Source organism: Oryza brachyantha, chromosome 9 (genome assembly GCF_000231095.2).
Source record: "Oryza brachyantha chromosome 9, ObraRS2, whole genome shotgun sequence".
Classification (NCBI taxonomy): Eukaryota; Viridiplantae; Streptophyta; class Magnoliopsida; order Poales; family Poaceae; genus Oryza; species Oryza brachyantha.
In genome coordinates this window covers 8,991,540-9,011,980 of record NC_023171.2, presented here as the reverse complement: position 1 = coordinate 9,011,980, position 20,441 = coordinate 8,991,540, and the positions used below count along the sequence as shown (strand labels likewise).

Below are 20,441 nucleotides of genomic sequence, written 5' to 3'. Positions count from 1 at the left end.
GAAACCAGGTTTAACTAATGATAAAACAAATTGCAATAAATAATTAGTAATTACATAATTTTATGAAAATAAGACGAATGGTGAAAATAATTCTGAAAGTTAATGACATTAGACATTAGAAAAATGGAGGGGGGGGGGGGGTATAAGTTTCCTATTTCATGCTAAAATTGATATTGTTTTCTATAGAATTTTACACTATTTGTATTACCAAATATAGATGAGAGCCATCCGAGTATCCGATCATCTGCTTGTCTTATTGTTGCCTATGAGACTATTATGAGTCGTGTCCTCGGTCCTCACAAAGTCAATCCTGATTGTCATATGAAGTGCATTACATAGCTTCATGGTAGCACAATGACACAAATACACAATGTGGTGTTTGCTGAATGATAGGAGCACCTCCCATCTTTTGACTTTTGCTTATACCTATACGCCAAAATTTAAATTTTTAACCATAAACTTGGAGTTGATTGAGGTTTTTTCGCCGAAGTTTATTTTGTAGGATTGCCTTTTAGATTGCTATAAACACGTATATAAAAATTTTATTCACAAATTATATTCCGTTTGTAAATATGTTGTTTGACTTTTAAAAAAACCCAAAAAATGACATCCGTTGATATTATGGCTTTAGTACAATAACATGAGCAAGAAATCTGGCACCTCTTCACTGAATCACTGTTAAGCTTCAGCCACCAATGGCTACTAGAAGAGGCTCTGGCTATGCTCTTTGTTTGTCCATGTTGAAAGCTTCAGAAATTTGCCAGCTTTAAATGCTCATCTCACAAATTTCGGAACTTCACCGATTGCATTCGCATGAACATGACCAATAAAACCTGTCATGCTCTTCACTTTAAGTGCGGTGCTTGGTTGGATAGTTTAGAGCAAAATCACATGACAGGCTCTAGACCATTCAAAACAAGCAAGCGCATCATAAACAAAAAGAATGCACGCAATTCGAAAGCTAGTCAGCATCATTGTCAGTTGATAAAATTGGGTCAGTGGGTTCACATTCTCTCATGTTGAGATCCAATTCATGGATAATCCTACAAGCCCCATGAAACTCAGGGCAAGACTCATCCCCGCTGATGAACCGATGTGCCCGTCCTCCTACCTCAACACAACTCTCTCCTGCCATCTTCTTCATCCCTCCTTCCCTCATCACCCTCCTTGCCTTCGCCGCCTCGTCCCATGATCCAATTTCACAGTAGATGTTCGCAACCATCACGTAGTTCCCGCTTCTCATGGGCTCTAGCTCCAGCAATCTGTCATGCACCTTGTCAACAATCTCAATGCACTCCTTGGAGCTATGCAGCTGGCAGGCGCCCAATAATGTCCTCCAGACAACTGGGTCGGCCTCAATTGGCATTCTTACAATAAAGTCATAAGCTTCATGGAGGAGACCATTGCGCCCTAGGACATCAACCATGGCGCTGTAGTGTGTCATCATCGGCTTGATGCCATAGACATGCTGCATTTCGTGGAAGAACCGGCGCCCCTCATCAACTAGACCAGCATGGCTACACGCAGTGAGCAGGCCGAGAAATGTAACATAATTTGGCATGACCATTGAGAGTTTCATCCTGTCAAACAGCTCCAACGCTTCCGGAGCCAAACCATTCTGTGCAAACCCTACGATCATCGCAGTCCATGTCCAGACATTCCGAGCAGGCATCCTTTCGAACAAGCGCAGGGCGTAGCTTACCGCGCCACACTTGGAGTACATGTTCACTGCAGCTGTTCCAAGCTGAAGAGTCATGTCCAGCCTCCGCGCGAGAACCTGCCCATGCGCCCACTTGCCGAGCGCCAGGTTACCCAGCTCGGCCACGGCGGACAGCATGACCACGAAGGTGGTCGGGTCAGGCACGGAGCCAGCCTCTAGCATTTCCGACAACAGCTTAATGCACAGTTGGTGGCGGTCGTTGTCCGCGCAGGCGGTGAGGGCAGTGTTCCAGGACACGACGGTGCGCCGCGGCATTTCGTCGAACACCTGGCTGGCGCGCTCCAGGTGGCCGCAGGCCGAATAGGCGGCCATGAGCGCGTTCGGGACGTAGACCACCGCGCAGGCGAGGCCATCCTTGACGGCCTCCGAGTGCACGGAGCCAACTAGCGGGAGGGATCCCGGGGCGAGGCGGGCGAGGGCCTTGAGGACGTGCGGAAGCGTGTGCGCGTCGGGGCGGAACCCCCCGCGGCGGAGGCGGAGGAAGAGGTGGGCGGCGTCGGAGGGGTCGGGCGAGGAGGCGAGCGGGGGCAGGAGGAGGTTGAAGAGGTCGAGAGACGGGGATGGGAGGGAGAGGAGGAGGCGGCGGGCGAGGGGGAGATGGCGGCCGGGGTTGGGCAGCGCAACGAGGCGGCGGAGGAGTTCGGGGCCGAGGGAGGCGAGGCGGCCGGAGGTGAGGAGATGGGCGTGGATCTGCCGGAGATGGGTGACGGTGGCGGCGCCGGCGACGAGGGCGTGGAGAGCGGCCATGCCATGGATGGAGGTGGCGGGCCGTGCTCGACGCGCCGGAGATTTTTGGTCGCTGCGGCTGCTGCTGGGCCGTAAATTCAAGGCCCATTTTGATATTACACATTGACTAGTGATTATAAACTTGGAAAAAGTTCACTTTCAGTCCCTTAAAAATAGACCGAATCTAATTCATACCCCTCAACCAAAAATCGGATAGGATGACTCCCCAACTATTGAAACCAATGCAATTTAACTCCTCCAGCGGTTTTAGAGAGTGGTTTTGCTGACGTGGCGTTGATGTGGCGGTGTTGACTTGGTCTTGGTCTCGCGTGGTGCTTATGTGGCACTGCAATTAAATCTTGCACAAAACTAGATGCGGTTCGCCGCGCCATGAACGATCTCACTGTGTATCTGTGTCGATCGTAGCAGAGATAGTTGAACCAAATCTTGAATAGAACTTGAGTGCAAAGAACAGGGGATTGATTGCTTACCAGAAGTCATCGTTGCCGCAGGGACAAATGATATCGACGAAGGCGTGGACGTTCTCGGGCTTGAGGCCAGCCATGATGGCTAGGCTCTCGTAAGCGTCGACGCCCGGGAGGCCGCCGTGGAACGGCTTCTCGGGGCCATAGTAGTTCCGGCGCTTGGTGTCGACGGGAGCAACAAGATTGGCCGGACAGCGTCGTCGAAGAGGCTGGCGTGGAGCTCCGGCGTGAGCTGCAGGTAGTGTGCATCGAAATGGAGGGAGCTGAAGCGGCGATGGCGGCAGCCGCGAGGAGGCGTCGGCGTTGGCGGCGACCACACGTGCGGGGCTGCGTCGGCTGCGGACGCGGCCGTGGGGAGGCAACGGCGACGGTCATGGGCGCGGGCTGTGTTGGCGGCAAACGCAGCCGCAGGGAGGCGTCGACGTCGGCGACGACCACAGGCGCGGGACCGCGTTGGCTACGGCCGTGGGGAGGCGACGACGGCTACGGTCACGGATGAATAGAGGAGAAAGAAGAGAAAGAGAAGGGAAAAAAGAAAGAGAGTATGACATGTGGGACCCACCTGTTAGTGAGTGCCACATCAGCGAAACCGCTCTCCAAAACCTCTCGGGGAGTCAAATTGCACCGGTTTCAATAGTTCGGGGGTCGAAATATCCGGTTTTACGGTTTAGGGTTATGTATTAGATTCCGGTTACTTTGAGAGAGTCAAAGTGGATTTATTCCTATAAACTTGGGCGAAAAGTCTATTTAGCGCAGGGCCGCGCGAGAAAGGGCGCACGAAGACGGCCCATGGAAGAGCTTTTTTGGGCCGCCAGCCATGGGGATTTGGTGGGCGGAGAGAATAAAGGCCCAATAACACAAGGTGTGAGGTTTTTTTTATTTTATAAAATAGAATTTTATCTTTATGTGTATAAAGTTTACATGTATAAAGATTTTTATATTAAGTTTATATTTATAACTTTTTGTGTATATATAATTTTCATATCTACGTAGATTTTCACAGAGTGTATGTATGTGTGTATATATTAAGTTTACATGTATAAAGTTAATATATATAAGTGTGTAAAGTGTATGAGTATATATATAGAGAGAGAGAGAGGACATACCCTATACCATACGCTCCGGGCGCGCATTAGGCCGACCCAAGTTTGGGAAAAATAAACAGAGAAAATGTCTAGATTAAACAGAAAAAATACGCTGTAGTATGCCGTCCTAGAATGATACAGTTTAATGAAATTGGTGCTCATGAGCCGCTTAACATTAGTGCCTCGTGTTGAGACACTGGTGACTTATTAGCGTCCATGTGTTAACCTCTCATACGCACACGAGAACATAAGTGAATAGATGTAGGAATTAAGCATAATTATCATTTTTTTCTTATAGATAAAATCAATCTCTCTCGATATATATAACCATAATAGAGATTGTCTTGTACGCATTGCTAGTGGCGAATCTGCCATCACCATTACCAACTCATTTTTTATTTGTACTCTATTTTTAAAAGGAAAAATAATAGTGAATTTCATATATTAACTGTTCACGTTAACTCAACTTATTATAAGAAGAAAAGAAACGTGAAATTAATAGAACCATATTCCAATAATAAATATATGTAAAGTTAAAATATGACGCATAAAAAAAACCTCGTTGCAACTCACGAGCAATGTTCTAGTTAAGATAAGTATACATATATGTGGAAGAGCTTATCTTTATTTTTAGTAGGAGATAAATCGTAGGAAGCATAGACGGTGGATTCCTAACACCTCCTACATGTAGCTAACAACATCACGAGTTGATCGATATTGTACGAATAAATTAATTCATTAATTGCGCCTGAGTTTATGTATGTATGAATTTTCTATTTGTTTGGCTTGATTTACTTTTTTCTTTCTTTTTGGAAATTTGTTTCCCTCATTTTAATGGTGTGCTAGCTTGTTCGAACTAGCTAGATGGATGATAGGATCTTATTGATACACGTGGATGCCAATTCTAGCACACATGATACAAGGATGATACATGTGAGCATTAGATATAATACTTAATTATGTATTTATATGTATCCATAGTCTCGACACCATTATTGTTTAGAATTTATTATATATATATATATATATATATATATATCTAAAAGTGCCATATATGATACATAGCTACAAAATCCGCATATACCAATAATTCTTCAAAAGGATCTATAATTGTAATTTTATCCTTTTATTCTTAATTAGCATTCAGTGCGTTATTTTCTAACGAATGTGTCAAATCACTCTTACTCAACAGCTTGCTTTCCAAGCTCTAGAATAGTGTGATTTTCGAAAAAAGTTTCTATATATAAATTTCTTGAGAAACTATTTTAAATTTATTTTTTAATTTTATAGTGGACCCTTGAATAGTTATCACAAAATTATCTATATATTCAGAAAAACATTAATACATGATAAAAATTAATGACAAGAATTTTAATATATATATATATATGATAGGCTTAAAAAAAAGGAAAAGCAACCATTGGTTAGCCATTGGTTAGCCACAAGAGAGGGCTAGACCAGAGGGGGATGGGAAGGAAGATGGAGCAAACAGACAAATCTAAAGAGATCAATAGCTAATGGCAACTATAAAGGTGTTGTATTTGCTCTAGATCACAAGCTAAATGGTATATATTAACCTAACCATAAAGACATGTTTATCTCACTAAATTTCCTAGAGGTTGAGAGAGAGAGAGAGAGAGAGGAACAAATATTGTGCACACAGTTACAACTTACAAGGACGGAACAAGACTCAGTTAAATTCAAGTCGATCTATTAACCTCTTGTTACATATGAATATATGATCACTGCCATGTGTAGAATTAACAGGCACATGCGTCTCATACATCCTTAAATAGCTGCTTGCTTTTTAATTAAGGGTAACAACTTGGATACACACACAGCGACAAGAGACATGGACAACATTAAAATTTGCAATATGATCATCACACATGAAGGGAAAAGGGCACGCGCGGCTATAGGGACTGCATGCACATGATCATTAGAGCAATTTTACGGTGCTTGAGAAGGTACCAGGAGATACCAAAATTTTAATATAAAATTTGGTATCTTCTAGTACCTAAGAGATCAAGAGGTACCAAAATTTATATAGAAAAAAGTGGTATCTCCTGGTACCATTCTCAAGGACGTTAAAACTGCTCTGATCGTTGAGATTTGAAGCACAATTCAATATAAGTGATGGATCGTAGCTAGCTAGCTCAGCTCCAACCCGGTGGCTTGTGGTGGTTGTTAGGGCCTGAGGGCGGATAGTCCTGTGTCTCCAAAGCCACCCTCGCATTAATCACAACGTCCTCCCCTGGGATGACAATGGATCTCTCCATTTCTATCTAAAATTAAGAGATAGTATGATCAATTATGTAATATATAGTAAAGAGAATTAAGTGTTTTTTTCATCTTCAATGTGACATGTGTTGTATCCCTTGATATGTAAATCAATACGAAAATCCATGGGCTCTCTCAAGTTGGCTATGGGATGTGTGGTAACAACGATTTTCTAGGAAGGTTGTAAGATAATATCTTGAGTACTTATGTACCCAGGTCCTTTCAAGCAAAATGATGCATCTGTAACTCAACATATCTTGGGGATGAACCATGGTAACCAGTTCCGTTTCAAACATGGGAATCTTGAAATTATTCTTACACAGTTTTGTGTTGCAACAAGTCATAAACTACTAAGCCTTTTCTTCACTTACGAATCAATTTATCAAAAATATGTAACAAGCACCTTTTTTTTGAATTGTGCAGCATGCGTATAAAAAACATGGTAAATTACCCAAAGAAGATAAGCGGTGGAAATATGTCCTAATAAATGGTAAGATGATATATTTTACTTAAAATACCTTTGGCTTTGCTGTGCTGATGCCTCTGACCAATGGCATATCACTGGACTCTTGCAAGGGCAGCCTTTGCACTCCTACAATCCAAAGGGATGTAAATGATGACCATGTCAGATCTTACATGAACAACAAATTTAATAGATCCAGGAATCAAGGAAAGCAAATAAGGGTGAGATTGTGAGCTCTACTTGACAGAGGTATAGCATTGGAAGAAACAATCAACAAGTAGAATGCCACCAAGGTGATAAGAAGAAGATAGTAGAGTGGTAGTGCTGGTGATTTCCCCATTGCATGCATGCACTATAGAAGGCTGTTGAGCAGCACTATCTCAAGTTCTCAACAGAATGGAATCTCTGCTGGCTTCATGTGCCCTTGCACTACACATCTTGGTCATGCCCTCAACCCCTTTTTATTGCACATGTCATTCATCCTAGATCATTCAATTAGGAGCCAAAGTCAAAAAGGCAAGGTGGAGATTCACAAAGTCTAATCAGTGGAATTTGGCACTAACCAACCTTTCCCAGCATTTCTTCCCCTCCACTAGTTATGAAGTGCTTCTATTAGTCCATATCTCATATTGTTGTATTTGGCTATGGCATGCCATTTGTTGAATGAGGAGAGAATGATAGAGAGATGGACGGTTTCTATTAAGAGAAACTATTTTTCTCTGTTCTATATTGTAAAACGTTCTAACCTTTTCTAAGTTAAACTTTTTTAGAATTTGAAAAGGTTTCTTGAAGAACATAGCAGTATCAACAACAACATTTTAGTTCCATTAAGTCTAACATTGAATATATTTTGTTAGTATATTTGTTTTGTGTTGAAAATATTACTTTCTTTCTCTATAGACTTGGTTATTGTGTGCTAATCAAATGTGTTTGTTTGAGAAAAAAGTCACCATCTTTCATTTAAAATCAATATAACTAAATCTATTGACTTTGGTATGAACAGAAAGAAACTAAACTAAAATAATTAATTACTCTAGCACACAACTCACCACTGCGCTTATATGTTTGCGGTGAAATTCAAGGTAGGTAGAAGCAAGATCCTCAGTAGAAAATTATTAATCCTAGCCATGTTGTCAAAACAAGTGCCACTGCCATGCATGCACACACAATTTCATAGTCCAGAGTTGTACTGTATTTTCAGATAATATGCATGTCATTGTCACAACAGAACTAATGGGACGGCTTTCATATGAAACTATTCTCCATATATATAATGCAAAGTAATTACGCACGAAACTAAAAGAGATATTTCCATTGGAAGCCACACGGATCGTCCATAGTGGTGCATGCACAAAAAGGCTAGCTTAGCTAGCTAGCATCTCACAGCAGCGACCAGTGGCTGCAACTCCTCGTTTGGCATGGCAGTGGAGGTGCCTGTCTTGGAACGAACATAACCCATGGGAATTCCTCAAGTCCACACACAAAAAACTTTGCTTTTGTGCGTTGGTAAGTACGGTAGGTGTCAAGGGCCATCTTCTCGTTTTTAAGGAAAAAAGTCATCATTTATAAATAAATTTTTTATATATTTATTTTTACTGATCTAAAAATAAAGGTCAAAATAATCTACAATAAAACCCCCTAAAATCAATTATAAATTTAAGGTTAAAAAATAAAATTTTGGTCTATAAACATAAACATAAGCGAAAAGACGAGGTTGCAAGAGTGGTGAAAGATATTGTGCTGAAAAGGTATTCACTTTAGTATATTTGCAACGGGGACAGGACATAGATGCAAAGGATTTGAGAATTTCGGCAGAGCAATAGGGGGGTTTCTTATAGAAGTGGAACTGTTTTTCTAAAAAAAAAATGCTGAGAGTGTTCAATGATTGGATCTTTCTTACTAGAGTTGATCAGCTTGATGGTTGGTGCGCGCGATTAGTCCACGAGCTTTGTAATTCGACAGTCCACTCTATGTACTCGTGCTCAAGTCCTAATCAAGTTCCTTTTCAAAAAAGAGACAACCATTATGTGCGGTTTTAAACTTCATAAAAAAATATGTGCGGTTTTAATTTCATTGCTGGTTCAATATTGTTCAATTTTCGTTTTTCCACTGTAACAGAAATATGGCATTTGAATTTACTCTACCATTATTTGTTTCAATTCCAGTTTATGTACCTCTCTAGCTCTCTGGAGTCTTAGTACGCATACATGCTTCACCCACAAATATAAGGGATCCAAGAATTTATGAGAGCAATTTAAGCCGGACAGAAAAATATGCACATGCATCCCATTAAAGTGAGCGGATAGGTTTTGATTCAAGCAAGTCACATAGATTAAATGGCATGTCATTGAGTCAGGCACCAAATTGTTCCCTCCAACTCCCAAGGTGCTCCTGTTGCTAACGTCTCCCTCATCGGAGTCGATAATTAATGAAACAAACTTGTCGTCAATCACCCAAACTACATCCTGATCCCTGGATGAAATCCATGCCTTATTGAATATCATGCTCACCAACATAGCTCCACTAAGAGTCGTATCAACCAGGCCACAAATCCATCCCGAGCCACTACCATCTCACCATGTGCGACTAAGCCGCATCCCTCTGATACTATGGTGTGCATCCGTGGTCACAATCCTCCGTCGTAGTGCCATATCAAATCCACCATATTTGTGTGCTAACGGAAGATCGCGGGGAGAGACAGGGTGAAACAAGTAGCAGTGTATCTCATTTTGGGAAGGGCTAGAGAGAGGGGGCGGAGCAGCGCATCGGCTGCAATGATAGAGAGATGACTACAGGAGCCAGTGCCGGTCCTAACTTTTTAGGGGCTCGGTGCGAAACTATATTATACTATATAATAATAGTTAATAGAAATATATACACACATATATATATGAACGTATGAATTATTGCCGTAAAAAATTAAATTACATTTAGAAATAATATGTATATAGAAAATATGGTATATGTTACCTCAAAAATTTCTTCTAACGTTTCTGGATACGAAGTCATTGATAATTGTATTAGTATCAATTTTATCCAATAGTTTCTTCTCAATGCATAAAGATGCCAAACCATTTAACCTTTCTTAGGACATTGAAGATCTCAAATAGTTCTTCAATAATTTCAATTTTGAAAAGCTTGCAGATGCCACAGTCACGGGCACGGTAAATAAGAGCCGATAAGCAACAGAAATATTAGGGTAACAATCTCCATCAATGACAAATTCAAATATCTCCATCACAGACATACCTTCTCGACATGGCCTGACAATTGCAAAAACAATTAACATCAATAATTTATAATAGTGCCTGGTTTAACTTATATAAATTATACTATAAAATTACACATCTAAATTTAAATCTTACCTATTGGAATTGAAGAAGATGAAGTCTTCCATTCTATGCAGCGCAACTGTTCTGTACTGTACTTATGTTATATCAATCTGACAATCTATCAAATAATCAAAGTATGAAATTAACCAATAGTTAGTAGACATTAGTTATGTACTAACTAGTTAGCACTACTGTCTACTGCACTGTTGGTATTTATTTACCTTGCCGCCGGCCGGAGGATCAGACATTCAGACTCGAGAGATGAGAGATTCAGAGATGAGGATCAGCCGATCAGACATTCAGACTCCAGGACGGCAGGATGCGTGCGGCGTGCGTGCAGGTGTGCAGCGTACTCGTCGTTGACTGGTCGACCGTAGCCGCCGCCCCTGAGAGCAGGTACAATATCAGTCTTTCGATTGTAAGCATATTTTAATAAGATAAGAGGAAAGAGAATGGCAGCGGGCTACTATTTGTAGCCAAATACAGCACGAACTCCAAAACTCACGTGTATATGACAAGTAGGACCGGATATTAGTTATGTAGTCTATGCTATTGTATGAATTGACTATTAAGTTGGCTATAGACAAGTTAGAGCCAACAGTTGGCTATACTATTGAAACTTGCTCTGATAGAGTGATCGTCGACGCGACGCCGCCGCCGGCTGGACCCGATTGGCGAACTGGCGAAGTCGTAATCACAGAGACAAAGATGAGACGACACCGACGTCCCTGATCGCGTATCTGATCTCGACCCATAGACCTATGGGGTTAAGGGCCCCTAGGAATTGAGGCCCGAAGGGCTGCACCTCTAGGCAACCCCCCCCCAGCCCTGATAGGAGCATAGCCTTGCCAACCACGTACTACTCTACGAGGGATGAGACGAGAGAGATGGATCAATGTATGTGAATAATAATACAATATGTGAAAAATAAGATAAGAGGAGGATTAAACGGACAAAACAAAGACATTGTTTTTATCTTGGTGTAGAGTGTGCTACCTTAAATTTATGGAGAGAATAGTACTATCATATACAATATAATATGATACAATAAATATATAAATAGCAAGTGACAATTTATGTTCATCCTAAGTTACCATTGAAAACGTCTTTCGGTGGCATAGACTTCTCGAGCCTTTTAATTAGTTGATGAGTACACTTACCTAATCCACTTGTCTAACTACGAGCCCACCGCCCACAGTACCAATGCATACACACACTGAAGCTGATACCAGGATTTAAGTATCTGATGGACGGCTAGATCCTGATCGCCCCCCCCCCCCCCCCCCCCCCCGGGCATTACAACGGTTTTCACCTAATTTCGAAAAAATATCCAAGCAATCCTCTTCGAATTTACTGTTTCAAAATTGAATTTCTTGTAAAGTATTCAAATTTTATCCTTGGGATCTGCTTTCCTCCTCGTTGTAACTTGTAACCTCGAAATTTTATGGTTTTCAACTGGTTTCCGTCGAAAACGTGAACTTTGGCTGCTACACCTTGGTGTCTGATGGTCATCCGAGCCACCAAAAGGAGAGAGGATCTAACAAACAGATCGCTTCACAGTGTATGTTGCTCCGTTTTAGAATGTAATGTGATTTAGTTTTATCCAAAGTCAATACATACTGTGTTTTTTATCACTACGGCACCAAATTATTTTCATTATGTTTATATTTTATAATAAATTATTCGGTGTTGAAAATGGTACTATATTTTTTTATAGACTTGATTAAACTTTAAAAAATTTGGTTTATGAAAACACCCATAAGAAACGGAGGGAGTACACCATGCAGCACACACCTGTGACGAATGCAGACATGGTGAATACTCATTTAACTAACTGTTTTTTCTTAGTTAGCTCAAAGGATGATAAAAACACAAGAAAGCAGGAGAAATTGGGTGTGGCATCAAAGACAATGTGAAGAACTGGAAAACACTACTAGCTCGTAATGTAGTGCAATTGTACAACCCCATTTAAATTTTCAGCTCGGTTTTACATGTTCTGCGAGGGGGGAGAAGACGACGGCAGACAACAAAATTAGACCATTTGATTTCAAATATAAGTTGATTTAGCCTTTCTCATTTCTCGTCCTTTTTAAGAAAAAACCTACAAGTGATCTTAGACCTTCCTATTTATAAGACCATCTTATCTGAAACAAAAGCTGTTTTGGTACCAGATAATAGTTATTAGCCGGGTAGGCTCCCACGTACGCTCACAAATTGAAATCTGAAGATGTGGCCCGTAACAGTGAAGGCCGAATGCAATGTTCAAGCCCAAATATGACCCTGAATGCATGTTTTGATTGGGTCACATAATTATCTTGTGGTTGTTGATGGAAAAGAAGCCTTGCATGCGTCTAAGTGAACACGGTTTGTGGGCTAAATCCGGCATCTGGAAATGGTTTTGGAAGATTAGGCCACCGCCCACTGGACTAATATTTTTTGCTGGGAGAGGGAGCGAAGGGTTTGGTTGGGTTGGGTTGATTCTGCCGAAATTTGGTGATGTTAAAATTTAGACAAATTTGACTGGAGTCAAAATTGGGTGGGAAATTCATAGGTGTGTTGCAATTTGCTGTTAATAAGATTTATTTCTATGATTTTCCATGGTAGAGTTACTCATCTTCGTATATTTGACCCTATCATTGTAGTCTTTTCTTTATATGTTGGAAGTCATTATGTTTTGTTGAAGTACCAATTTTGTCCGACGCTATGTGTTAGGGTCCTGTCTCTGCTCTCCCTCTCGTGACAAAGGGCCTAGCTATCAACGCATGAGCAAATAAGTACATGATCGACTGACAGCATACCTCATCGCTCATACACATCCATAACACATTAGTGAAAAAAATCGGACCAGGGGTTGACCCAATCTGGCCATCGGTTCACTAACCAAACCACTGGTCACCGGTCAAACCGTTGGCTATTTATTTATTTATTTATTTATATTATTTTTAATATACAACCATTACAAATTAGTAAAATATATATAAATAAACCAACATATATTGTTACATAGCCACAACATCAAAACATAATTACAATACGGTAACCTAATAAATTTATAATGTACTTTCATAGGAAAAATTAAAAAAGTGGTTTGATTCTAAACTGGTTCACCGAAAACCAACCAGTTAAAAAAATCGGTCAGTTCACTTGTTCGATTATAGGGACAGTCTTTAAGTAGAACCGAGCCACCAAGATTGTCAGTTCCGGTTTTTTTTTTAATCGTCGGTCCTTTTCAATTTTCTAACTATGTACACAATAGAGCAATAGTTTGAAACTTATGATAAGAGAGAATAGTACATCAAAGGGCCACAGTGGCACTAGCGAGCGATAGAAACTAATGTATAGAGATATTGTCACCCAATGACGATGAGTAGATTTATATATATTTTAGATTTAATTATAAAATCTTAGATTTGCGTGTAAACTATATGTAATTGTAAGGACTAAAATAAAAAATGATAGGGGTTGACATGAAAAATTAAGGTTACCTTGAAGTCTCTTTTCACCGTGAAAGAAAAAGTACGGCCTATAAAAGCAATATAACATCGGAGACCACTCGAACGAGAGTTTCGCATTTAACTCTCTCTCTCACACACACACATTTAGGAAGGCTATATGCATTTTTTTATTTCTTCCCCTCTAGAAAAAATATCATCGTTTGGTGGGGCCAGTTAGCAGCGGCTGTGAGGAGTGGCACGTTAAATTAGGCAGGCCAGGCACGCAACGCAAGCGCCAACTCCGGCGCCTTCGAAGCCTCCAAAAGCCTCGTTTAAAGCCCACGGAAACCACCACCTTCTCCCTCCCTCCCTCCCTCTCTCGATCCCATTCCATTTCCATTATTCCTCCCTTCTCTTATCTCTTCCTCTCTCTCTCTCTCTAAACTCCACACGCGCCAATGGCGAACCCGAGGCTGCTCCCTCTCCTCCTCCTCGCCGCCCTCCTCGCCCTCTCCTTCTCTCAAGGTACGTACGTACGCTGCTAGCTCCACCCAGTCCTCCTTCGCTGCATGTGTTGTTCAATCGATTCCTTGATGATTTCGCCACCACGATGGGAGTGTCATTTTTTGCAATTTTTTTCGTGTACGCGTGGTGTGGTCGATGCAGGGGCGGTGGTGGTGGAAGGGAGGAACGTGCAGCTGCTGAAGCCCGTGCGCCGCTACGGGCGGTGGCGCACGCCCCTCGCCGGCGCCGGCGCCGGCTCCGGGATGGTGTCGACGGTGGCGGACTACTCGGACCCCAAGCCCAACACCAACCCCCGCGGCGGCGTGCTCCCGCCGACGGACCCTAACTCGCCGCCGGCCCACTGACCGCCGACCACCGCACCCGTCGTCCGTCCATCTACCCCACCCCGGTCAGCCGGCGACGTCTCCTCCGCGTACACATACACTATATATACTAATATATATATATATATATATATATATATATATATATATATATATATATATACATATAATATACCTGGTAAATACGGCGTATAAATACGGAAATACATGCGCGCACGTCCGTAGTAGTAGAGGAAGAGGAAATGATCGAAAAAAAAAGTTAAAAGGGCGTTCTCCTCCTTGGGCCATGCTGTATGCAGCGACCGTACTGTACGCGTATATACGTACATGTACGGTATGCATTGCGTGTACTCCAGCCGAATATTGAATTAGATCTAGCTAGACCTGTGTGCTTGACTGTCATGTGTGTGGTTCTTGTGTGACGTTGATTAATTTGATTCTGAACAAGTTTTGTTTAATTTGGAAAAATCAAATGTATACTTATCTAGAACATGTGCGTGTGCGTTGTCGAATATTGATGTGATCATGTGTCCTGCGTTCGTCCCCATTGTAGCAATAAAACCTTCAGCTAATATGTCATTGTTAAGCCTGCCATTGGATTGTAATCCAATCCAAATCCGCTTCAATCCATTTCTTTGCTAATTAGTCTATCAAACCAACCCGCACCAATTATTCTTTATTGGGATCCAATCCAAACCAATCAAACTTTAATTTTAGCCCAACCCGCACCAACCCATTTGGTTAAAATGGATTCAACCCACCCTTGCAAAATGGATACATCATTTGATATGTATAAACTCGGACTTAAAATTTTAAAACTCACGTTCACACTATAAAAGTTTATTAAATTTGACTGAAGTTTAGTGGGATGATCTGTTATGTATAAAAGCAACTTTGTGCAAATTTTGGTCGATTTCTACATGTGGGCCCCACGTATGTCTATTATCTTATCCATTAGCTATCCAATTAAAGAATCAATTTACCCTCCACGGGTTAAATCCATTTAGAACCTAAAATAACCTAACCAAATTCAGTCCATACCAATCCATTTGTCTCTATAACCCAATTCAATCCAGACCATTTAAAGTTACAATCCATTTGCATCCAACCAAACACAGTCTAAATTAAAACCAATCCATTTAACCCATTTCCATCCAATTCATTAGTAGGCCTAGTCATTGTTGGATAACAGTGTGTGTTTTGTCGCTGAGTTATTATCTTCTGTGAAGTCAATTGATTCCTATAGCCCAAGATTATCCATGAACTGTATGGGATTTGTGCATATGAAATCAAGAACACCATTTAGAGTGAACCAGCGCCAATATGGCTTGATGGATTGATTCAGCTAGTTAAACAAGAACCAGCTGAAAAGTACCATTGAAATCAATTAATTCTAAATACTGAAGCAGGTTCTGGGCTCCGATTGCCAAAAAAAGCTCCACTGAAATGGACGAGTCTAAAACAAATTCAGACGAAACCTGAGCAAATTTGAACCAAATTCAAACGAAATGGGAGTCAAATATTGTCTCGGTCCTCGATCTCCAAATACAGAAGAAATTAGCAGGATTTCAGACCTTTAGGTAGCCAGAACCCTGGTATCAAATCATCTCCATTCAATCTTTCAAAAAAAAAAGTCATCTCCAAAGTCAATGAAACACAATACTGTTCGGAACTTTCTGACAAGTTTTGGCATGCACTGTCGGCGACTTTAACATTGCATTTGTGATGCCAAGCTTCCCTGTCATCGTTGGTTGCAAGCAACGTTATGAAAACTAATCCACCGGTTAATATAGGCCCCTCTGAATTCTGAAAGTAATGTAAGGATCATCATGAATTTCGGCAGTCTTTACACGAGATTGGTCATGACACCGTTTAAAATTTTGGTTTAATTAATATTTTAATCTTTAATAATTTAATTTTAACAGGAACAAGGGGGAAAATCATTGTTTAAGGACTCTTCAGTTTGGAGAATTTTCAAACAAAAATTAGAGGAACCCAACTGTTTTCTATAAAAATTACATTAAATCTCGGTGCTCCAAAGAGACGCTTAATCTAGATCCTAGAGCTTCCCTTAGTTTGATTTCATTGTGTCATCACCTGATCCTAGGTGCTTCATCTCACTGAATATACTGTGGTCTTTTCGAGCACCAATCATGCTGACAACTGGGGATACCAAAATCCTTGCTTGCCCATCACAACACCATATATGAATATATGAGCATCGATCACTTAAATATATATATGCATACATCTGGCCATCTATCAGGGTCAACTCATCGGACTAGCTGCGAGCGTGAACTCCTAGCTCAATTCTACTAGTCTGATTGTGAGCTGCACCAACTTGAGTTTTGCCTGTTGCTTAGCGTTCAATTCTGTTTTTGGGTGAGCTACTAGCTTGTTTTTCATCGGCGTGCTTCCGGAACGAGTTAATAAACATGACATTTCATTAAAAGAACTTTAAATTTCTTTAAAAAGAGTAAAAAATCCATTTTTAAGTTTTAATACTTAATACTAAAATTAACCATAAGATAAAAGGTCATCTTGCTTGCTCACCATCCGCAGCAAAAGCATGGCTAGGGTAGTTTAGGTGGGCCAGTTACTATTCTTGATTTTTGTCCACAAATAACTCCTCTATACAGTGATGGATCTAGCCAATGAATTTAGAGGAATCTGAATAAGTTAGATAAAGTATTAGCTCTCTTTTCCATCGATCTTTGTCATAAAATTTTAAAACGATTTTTGTGTGAGCTCCAATGACTTTATGGGGAGCTTGGCCTTACCATTTTCATGCTAGATCCGTCCCTGCCTCTATATTGTTTTTATATTTATATTAGATTTTAATTAAAATTGAACTTGTATTTGTGATTTATGATGTTTAAAAATTTTAATATGTGATATCGATTTGTGCCCTAGGACAACGCAACTAAAAATTTCTGGCTACACCTCTTATTCACATAACAATCTATTGGACCCATACGCTGATCGGATCTCCATGACTCCATCCTTTTTTTTTTCCGACTCCTGCTCCAAGCTGCAGAAAAGTGTGAGTTGAGTGACCTTCCACCAGCAAGCAAAAGCAAATGGATCTAGCAGCGAGCTAATTGTTCATAGTAGATTGTTCTGATCGGTTGGGACATGCCGACCTCGTGATGCGTCCATTCGACGACGCAGGCTTGCATGCACTGGAGCAGGCGAGCAGCTAGCTAGCAGAAAGAAAACCCAAATGGTCCACGGCGATGTCATTTGCCAAACCGGAGAAAGGAACCTTTTGTAAACCCTTGGCTTGATTAGGTCAGCTTTGAGAGATTTGCATGGAGATGAAGCCACGGTTCCCCAAAGTAATAAAAAAAGAAAAGGAAAAACCACGTATGGGTCGCTGCTAAAATTTAAATTCTAAAAGTTAATTTTAAAAATAATTTAGGATTTTTAATCGTAATTTATTTTACAGCGCTGTCTTTTAAATCATTAAGAATATAAATATAAAATGTTTAACAATAAATCATATTAATTTACAAACAATAATTTGTTTGACGTATTAGCTATTAGCCATCGATAAAATTCGTTTCTATAGAGATTTAATTAGAAACTTAGCACGAAATTCGCTCATATGAATATTTAAACTTAGGTTCTTCATATGTTACTCGGATCACTACAATTACATGATTTTTTGCATCATCATAAGACCTTTAGGGTTTAGCTCAACCTTTTCGTCATTGCATTGCCTAACTAGCAGCCCCAAAAAGGGTAATGAGTAGAAAGAAGAAAACGAATTGATGATTGTATCCCCTTGCATAAGGAAGTTTGGTACATGTGCACAAACCATTGGATGGATGATGGATCAACTTGTCTGAAACCTAATTAAACAATGCAGAATAAGAGATGCTCTTCAAGTCCTTCCAAGGTGTGGGTCCCGGATGTTTGTACCAATCGGTCAAACGTTTGACTCGTCAGTTTGTAGTTTACTTTTTTTTTGAAAAAAAAAAGGTGAGTTGCAGTTTAGAAATGTTGGATAAGTTTTTTTTATTTTTTTCAGAGAAGGGTATTTTTACCCGACCTCTATATCCACTCAGATATATGCAGCTTATTTTGAGAACTTTGAGGACTTAGCCTCACCCAAATCTGAAATTCATAGAAATACTTCTATGAAGATGAACTAACGTCCAATCATTAGGCTACATGCTCTTTCACGAATCAAGCTAACTTTGTGCACAGCATGTACTTTTATCTCCTCCTCATCATCATGATCTCGTTGACAGTTTGACGTACACGAGTCGCGCGCGTAGTACTACGGCACGATGCACATGCCGTTAGCTAGCTTAGCGATTCGGAAGTCTTGATCGATCACGCCGCGACGAAACAAGCAGACAGGGCAGCGCAAGTTGGGGGGCCTGATCTGATCAAGAATTCAGAAAGCCTGTGCGCATGTTTTCGTCGCGATGTCGCAGGTCGTCGTCGTGTATTGTCACGTAGGAGGGACATAGCATAAGATGTCTCGTTGTCTCGGATATGAACGTGTGTCAACTCAAAAAAATGAGCACGTATCTTTTCGCTAATGTTTATAATATAAAATTTAATTTTTTAATCTTAAATTTACAGTCGATTTCTGGAGTTTTCTCGTCATAATTTATTTTTCAGTATTTACTTTACGTCGCTAAGGATACCTCAGTTTTATTGACAAATTATTTTCTATTAATAAATATATTATTTTTTAATAAAAACCGAAAAGATGACTAGAGGTGTCTCTTTAGAGAGTTTAGGACAGTTTTTTCTCTTTTTTTTTCAGAATCTCCGCTCTTCCATATATATATATATATATGGTCCAGAATTCTAGATTCTTATTCATATTTTAATAAGCTAGATCCAAAAATACATTTGAAACTGAAAACTAACTTTTCCTAATCCTCATCAAATGACTTTTTATTCATTGCTTATAGAATATTAAATAACCTAAGCAAGAATTAAACCTTATTAGTCAATCCTAAAAAGACTTTATTTTTAGCTTCTGCTATTTGTCTCAAAAAACTAAGTTTGGTAAACTAGGAGATAAATACATTGCAGTTGGAAAAGGTACAGGACTATTAAACCGAGGTTCAAAAAAGAAAGGAAAATTTTTGTTTTATAGCTTTGTATACGTATATGTAAACTGAGCTACAAATAAAATCTTTGTATACGGAGGAGTATTAAATTATGTATGTTTGGTACATACCCATAGCCATTGGCCGGTCACAGGCTGCCCTTAAGCAGTTAAACTATGCAGTAGACATGTTAATTTGTTGACACCGTGACCACACGAATGGATATTTTCTTGGCTTCCAGTCATCTCATCTGCCTACTACTGTGTTCCACTCAGTAGTGTAACTACTGTCCCATTCTTAAGTATAGTTATAATTAGATCTCAATGTAGTCTTCATAATACTATATTCATTTTAAAACATAATTTTTCTATATTATTTAGTATACACTAAGAATATATTAAAATATTTCTTTTAGTCACCTCGGTGGTTAGTTTTTGAATTTTGAATTGATTAGATTCTTTTTCTAAGTATCTAATAGGATCTGGAATCATTAGAATAATTAAAATCATAAAAATGAGTACTTAAATGTTTATATTATTGTAAAAAAATTTAATCTTCTAAATGATTATATTTTGTAATAGACGGATTATTATTTTTGACTCATAATATAATACTTATGAAAAATAAATCATTTAAATAAAAAAGATTCGCATGTTGGTAGTTTGTTTAACGATAAATCCAGCAACATCATTCTGGCATGATCGATGATTTTGTTTTTTAACTAATATTTAAATTTTAAAATATTTAATCTAGCATTCCTTTAAAACGTATTGTAGCTATATTACATATGGTGTGCTCGCATACATGGCCAACGACGCGAAGAGAAGAAAAGAAAAAGATCACCCACTATATATGGGCCACACGGCCCACACGTAGTATCCACGTTCCCGTTATGGCCCAATCTGACATTGCCACCGTTCCGGGCCAACTATGTAGCCCGTACCTAAATTGGAGCCCAATTCTGGCCCAACAACAACGGTCAACGGGCCGCCG

At 40.1% G+C, this 20,441-nt stretch overlaps 3 protein-coding genes across 4 annotated transcripts; 1 reads left to right on the top strand and 2 right to left on the bottom strand.

Moving 5' to 3' along the window:
• Positions 1-937: 937 nt before the first annotated feature.
• On the bottom strand, positions 938-3,772 carry LOC102711829 (pentatricopeptide repeat-containing protein At2g36730). Its single transcript, XM_040527628.1, has 2 exons — positions 2,938-3,772; positions 938-2,857 (listed from the first exon to the last, which is right to left on the bottom strand). The coding sequence occupies exon 2, from the start codon at positions 2,465-2,467 to the stop codon at positions 962-964; it is 1,506 nt and encodes a 501-aa protein (XP_040383562.1). The 5' UTR covers positions 2,468-2,857; positions 2,938-3,772; the 3' UTR covers positions 938-961.
• A 1,874-nt stretch (positions 3,773-5,646) lies between these two features.
• On the bottom strand, positions 5,647-7,223 carry LOC102711559. 2 transcript variants are annotated; one of them, XR_001550989.2, is made up of 4 exons: positions 7,000-7,223; positions 6,815-6,888; positions 6,102-6,301; positions 5,649-5,992 (listed from the first exon to the last, which is right to left on the bottom strand). XR_001550989.2 is itself a non-coding variant. In XM_006660555.3 (3 exons), exons 1-3 carry the CDS (start codon positions 7,106-7,108, stop codon positions 6,173-6,175), a joined length of 312 nt encoding a protein of 103 aa, XP_006660618.1. In that variant the 5' UTR covers positions 7,109-7,223; the 3' UTR covers positions 5,647-6,172. The 2 variants fall into 2 exon arrangements, 1 of the variants encoding a protein (XP_006660618.1); XM_006660555.3 differs by having other exon boundaries at positions 5,647-6,301.
• Positions 7,224-13,895: 6,672 nt separating this feature from the next.
• LOC121055349 lies at positions 13,896-14,863 on the top strand. The gene is made up of 2 exons (XM_040527727.1): positions 13,896-14,050; positions 14,192-14,863. Exons 1-2 carry the CDS (start codon positions 13,984-13,986, stop codon positions 14,392-14,394), a joined length of 270 nt encoding a protein of 89 aa, XP_040383661.1. The 5' UTR covers positions 13,896-13,983; the 3' UTR covers positions 14,395-14,863.
• The last annotated feature ends 5,578 nt before the right edge of the window (positions 14,864-20,441 follow it).

Coding starts and splice junctions, on each gene's coding strand:
- LOC102711829 (XM_040527628.1), bottom strand. CDS start 2,467: ATGGCCGCTCTCCACGCCCTCGTCGCCGGCGCCGCCACCGTCACCCAT.
- LOC102711559 (XM_006660555.3), bottom strand. CDS start 7,108: ATGCATGCAATGGGGAAATCACCAGCACTACCACTCTACTATCTTCTT. Junction 6,889..6,999: donor CAATGCTATACCTCTGTCAA/GTAGAGCTCACA, acceptor TTTGGATTGTAG/GAGTGCAAAGGCTGCCCTTG. Junction 6,302..6,814: donor TCAGCACAGCAAAGCCAAAG/GTATTTTAAGTA, acceptor TCTTAATTTTAG/ATAGAAATGGAGAGATCCAT.
- LOC121055349 (XM_040527727.1), top strand. CDS start 13,984: ATGGCGAACCCGAGGCTGCTCCCTCTCCTCCTCCTCGCCGCCCTCCTC. Junction 14,051..14,191: donor CGCCCTCTCCTTCTCTCAAG/GTACGTACGTAC, acceptor TGGTCGATGCAG/GGGCGGTGGTGGTGGAAGGG.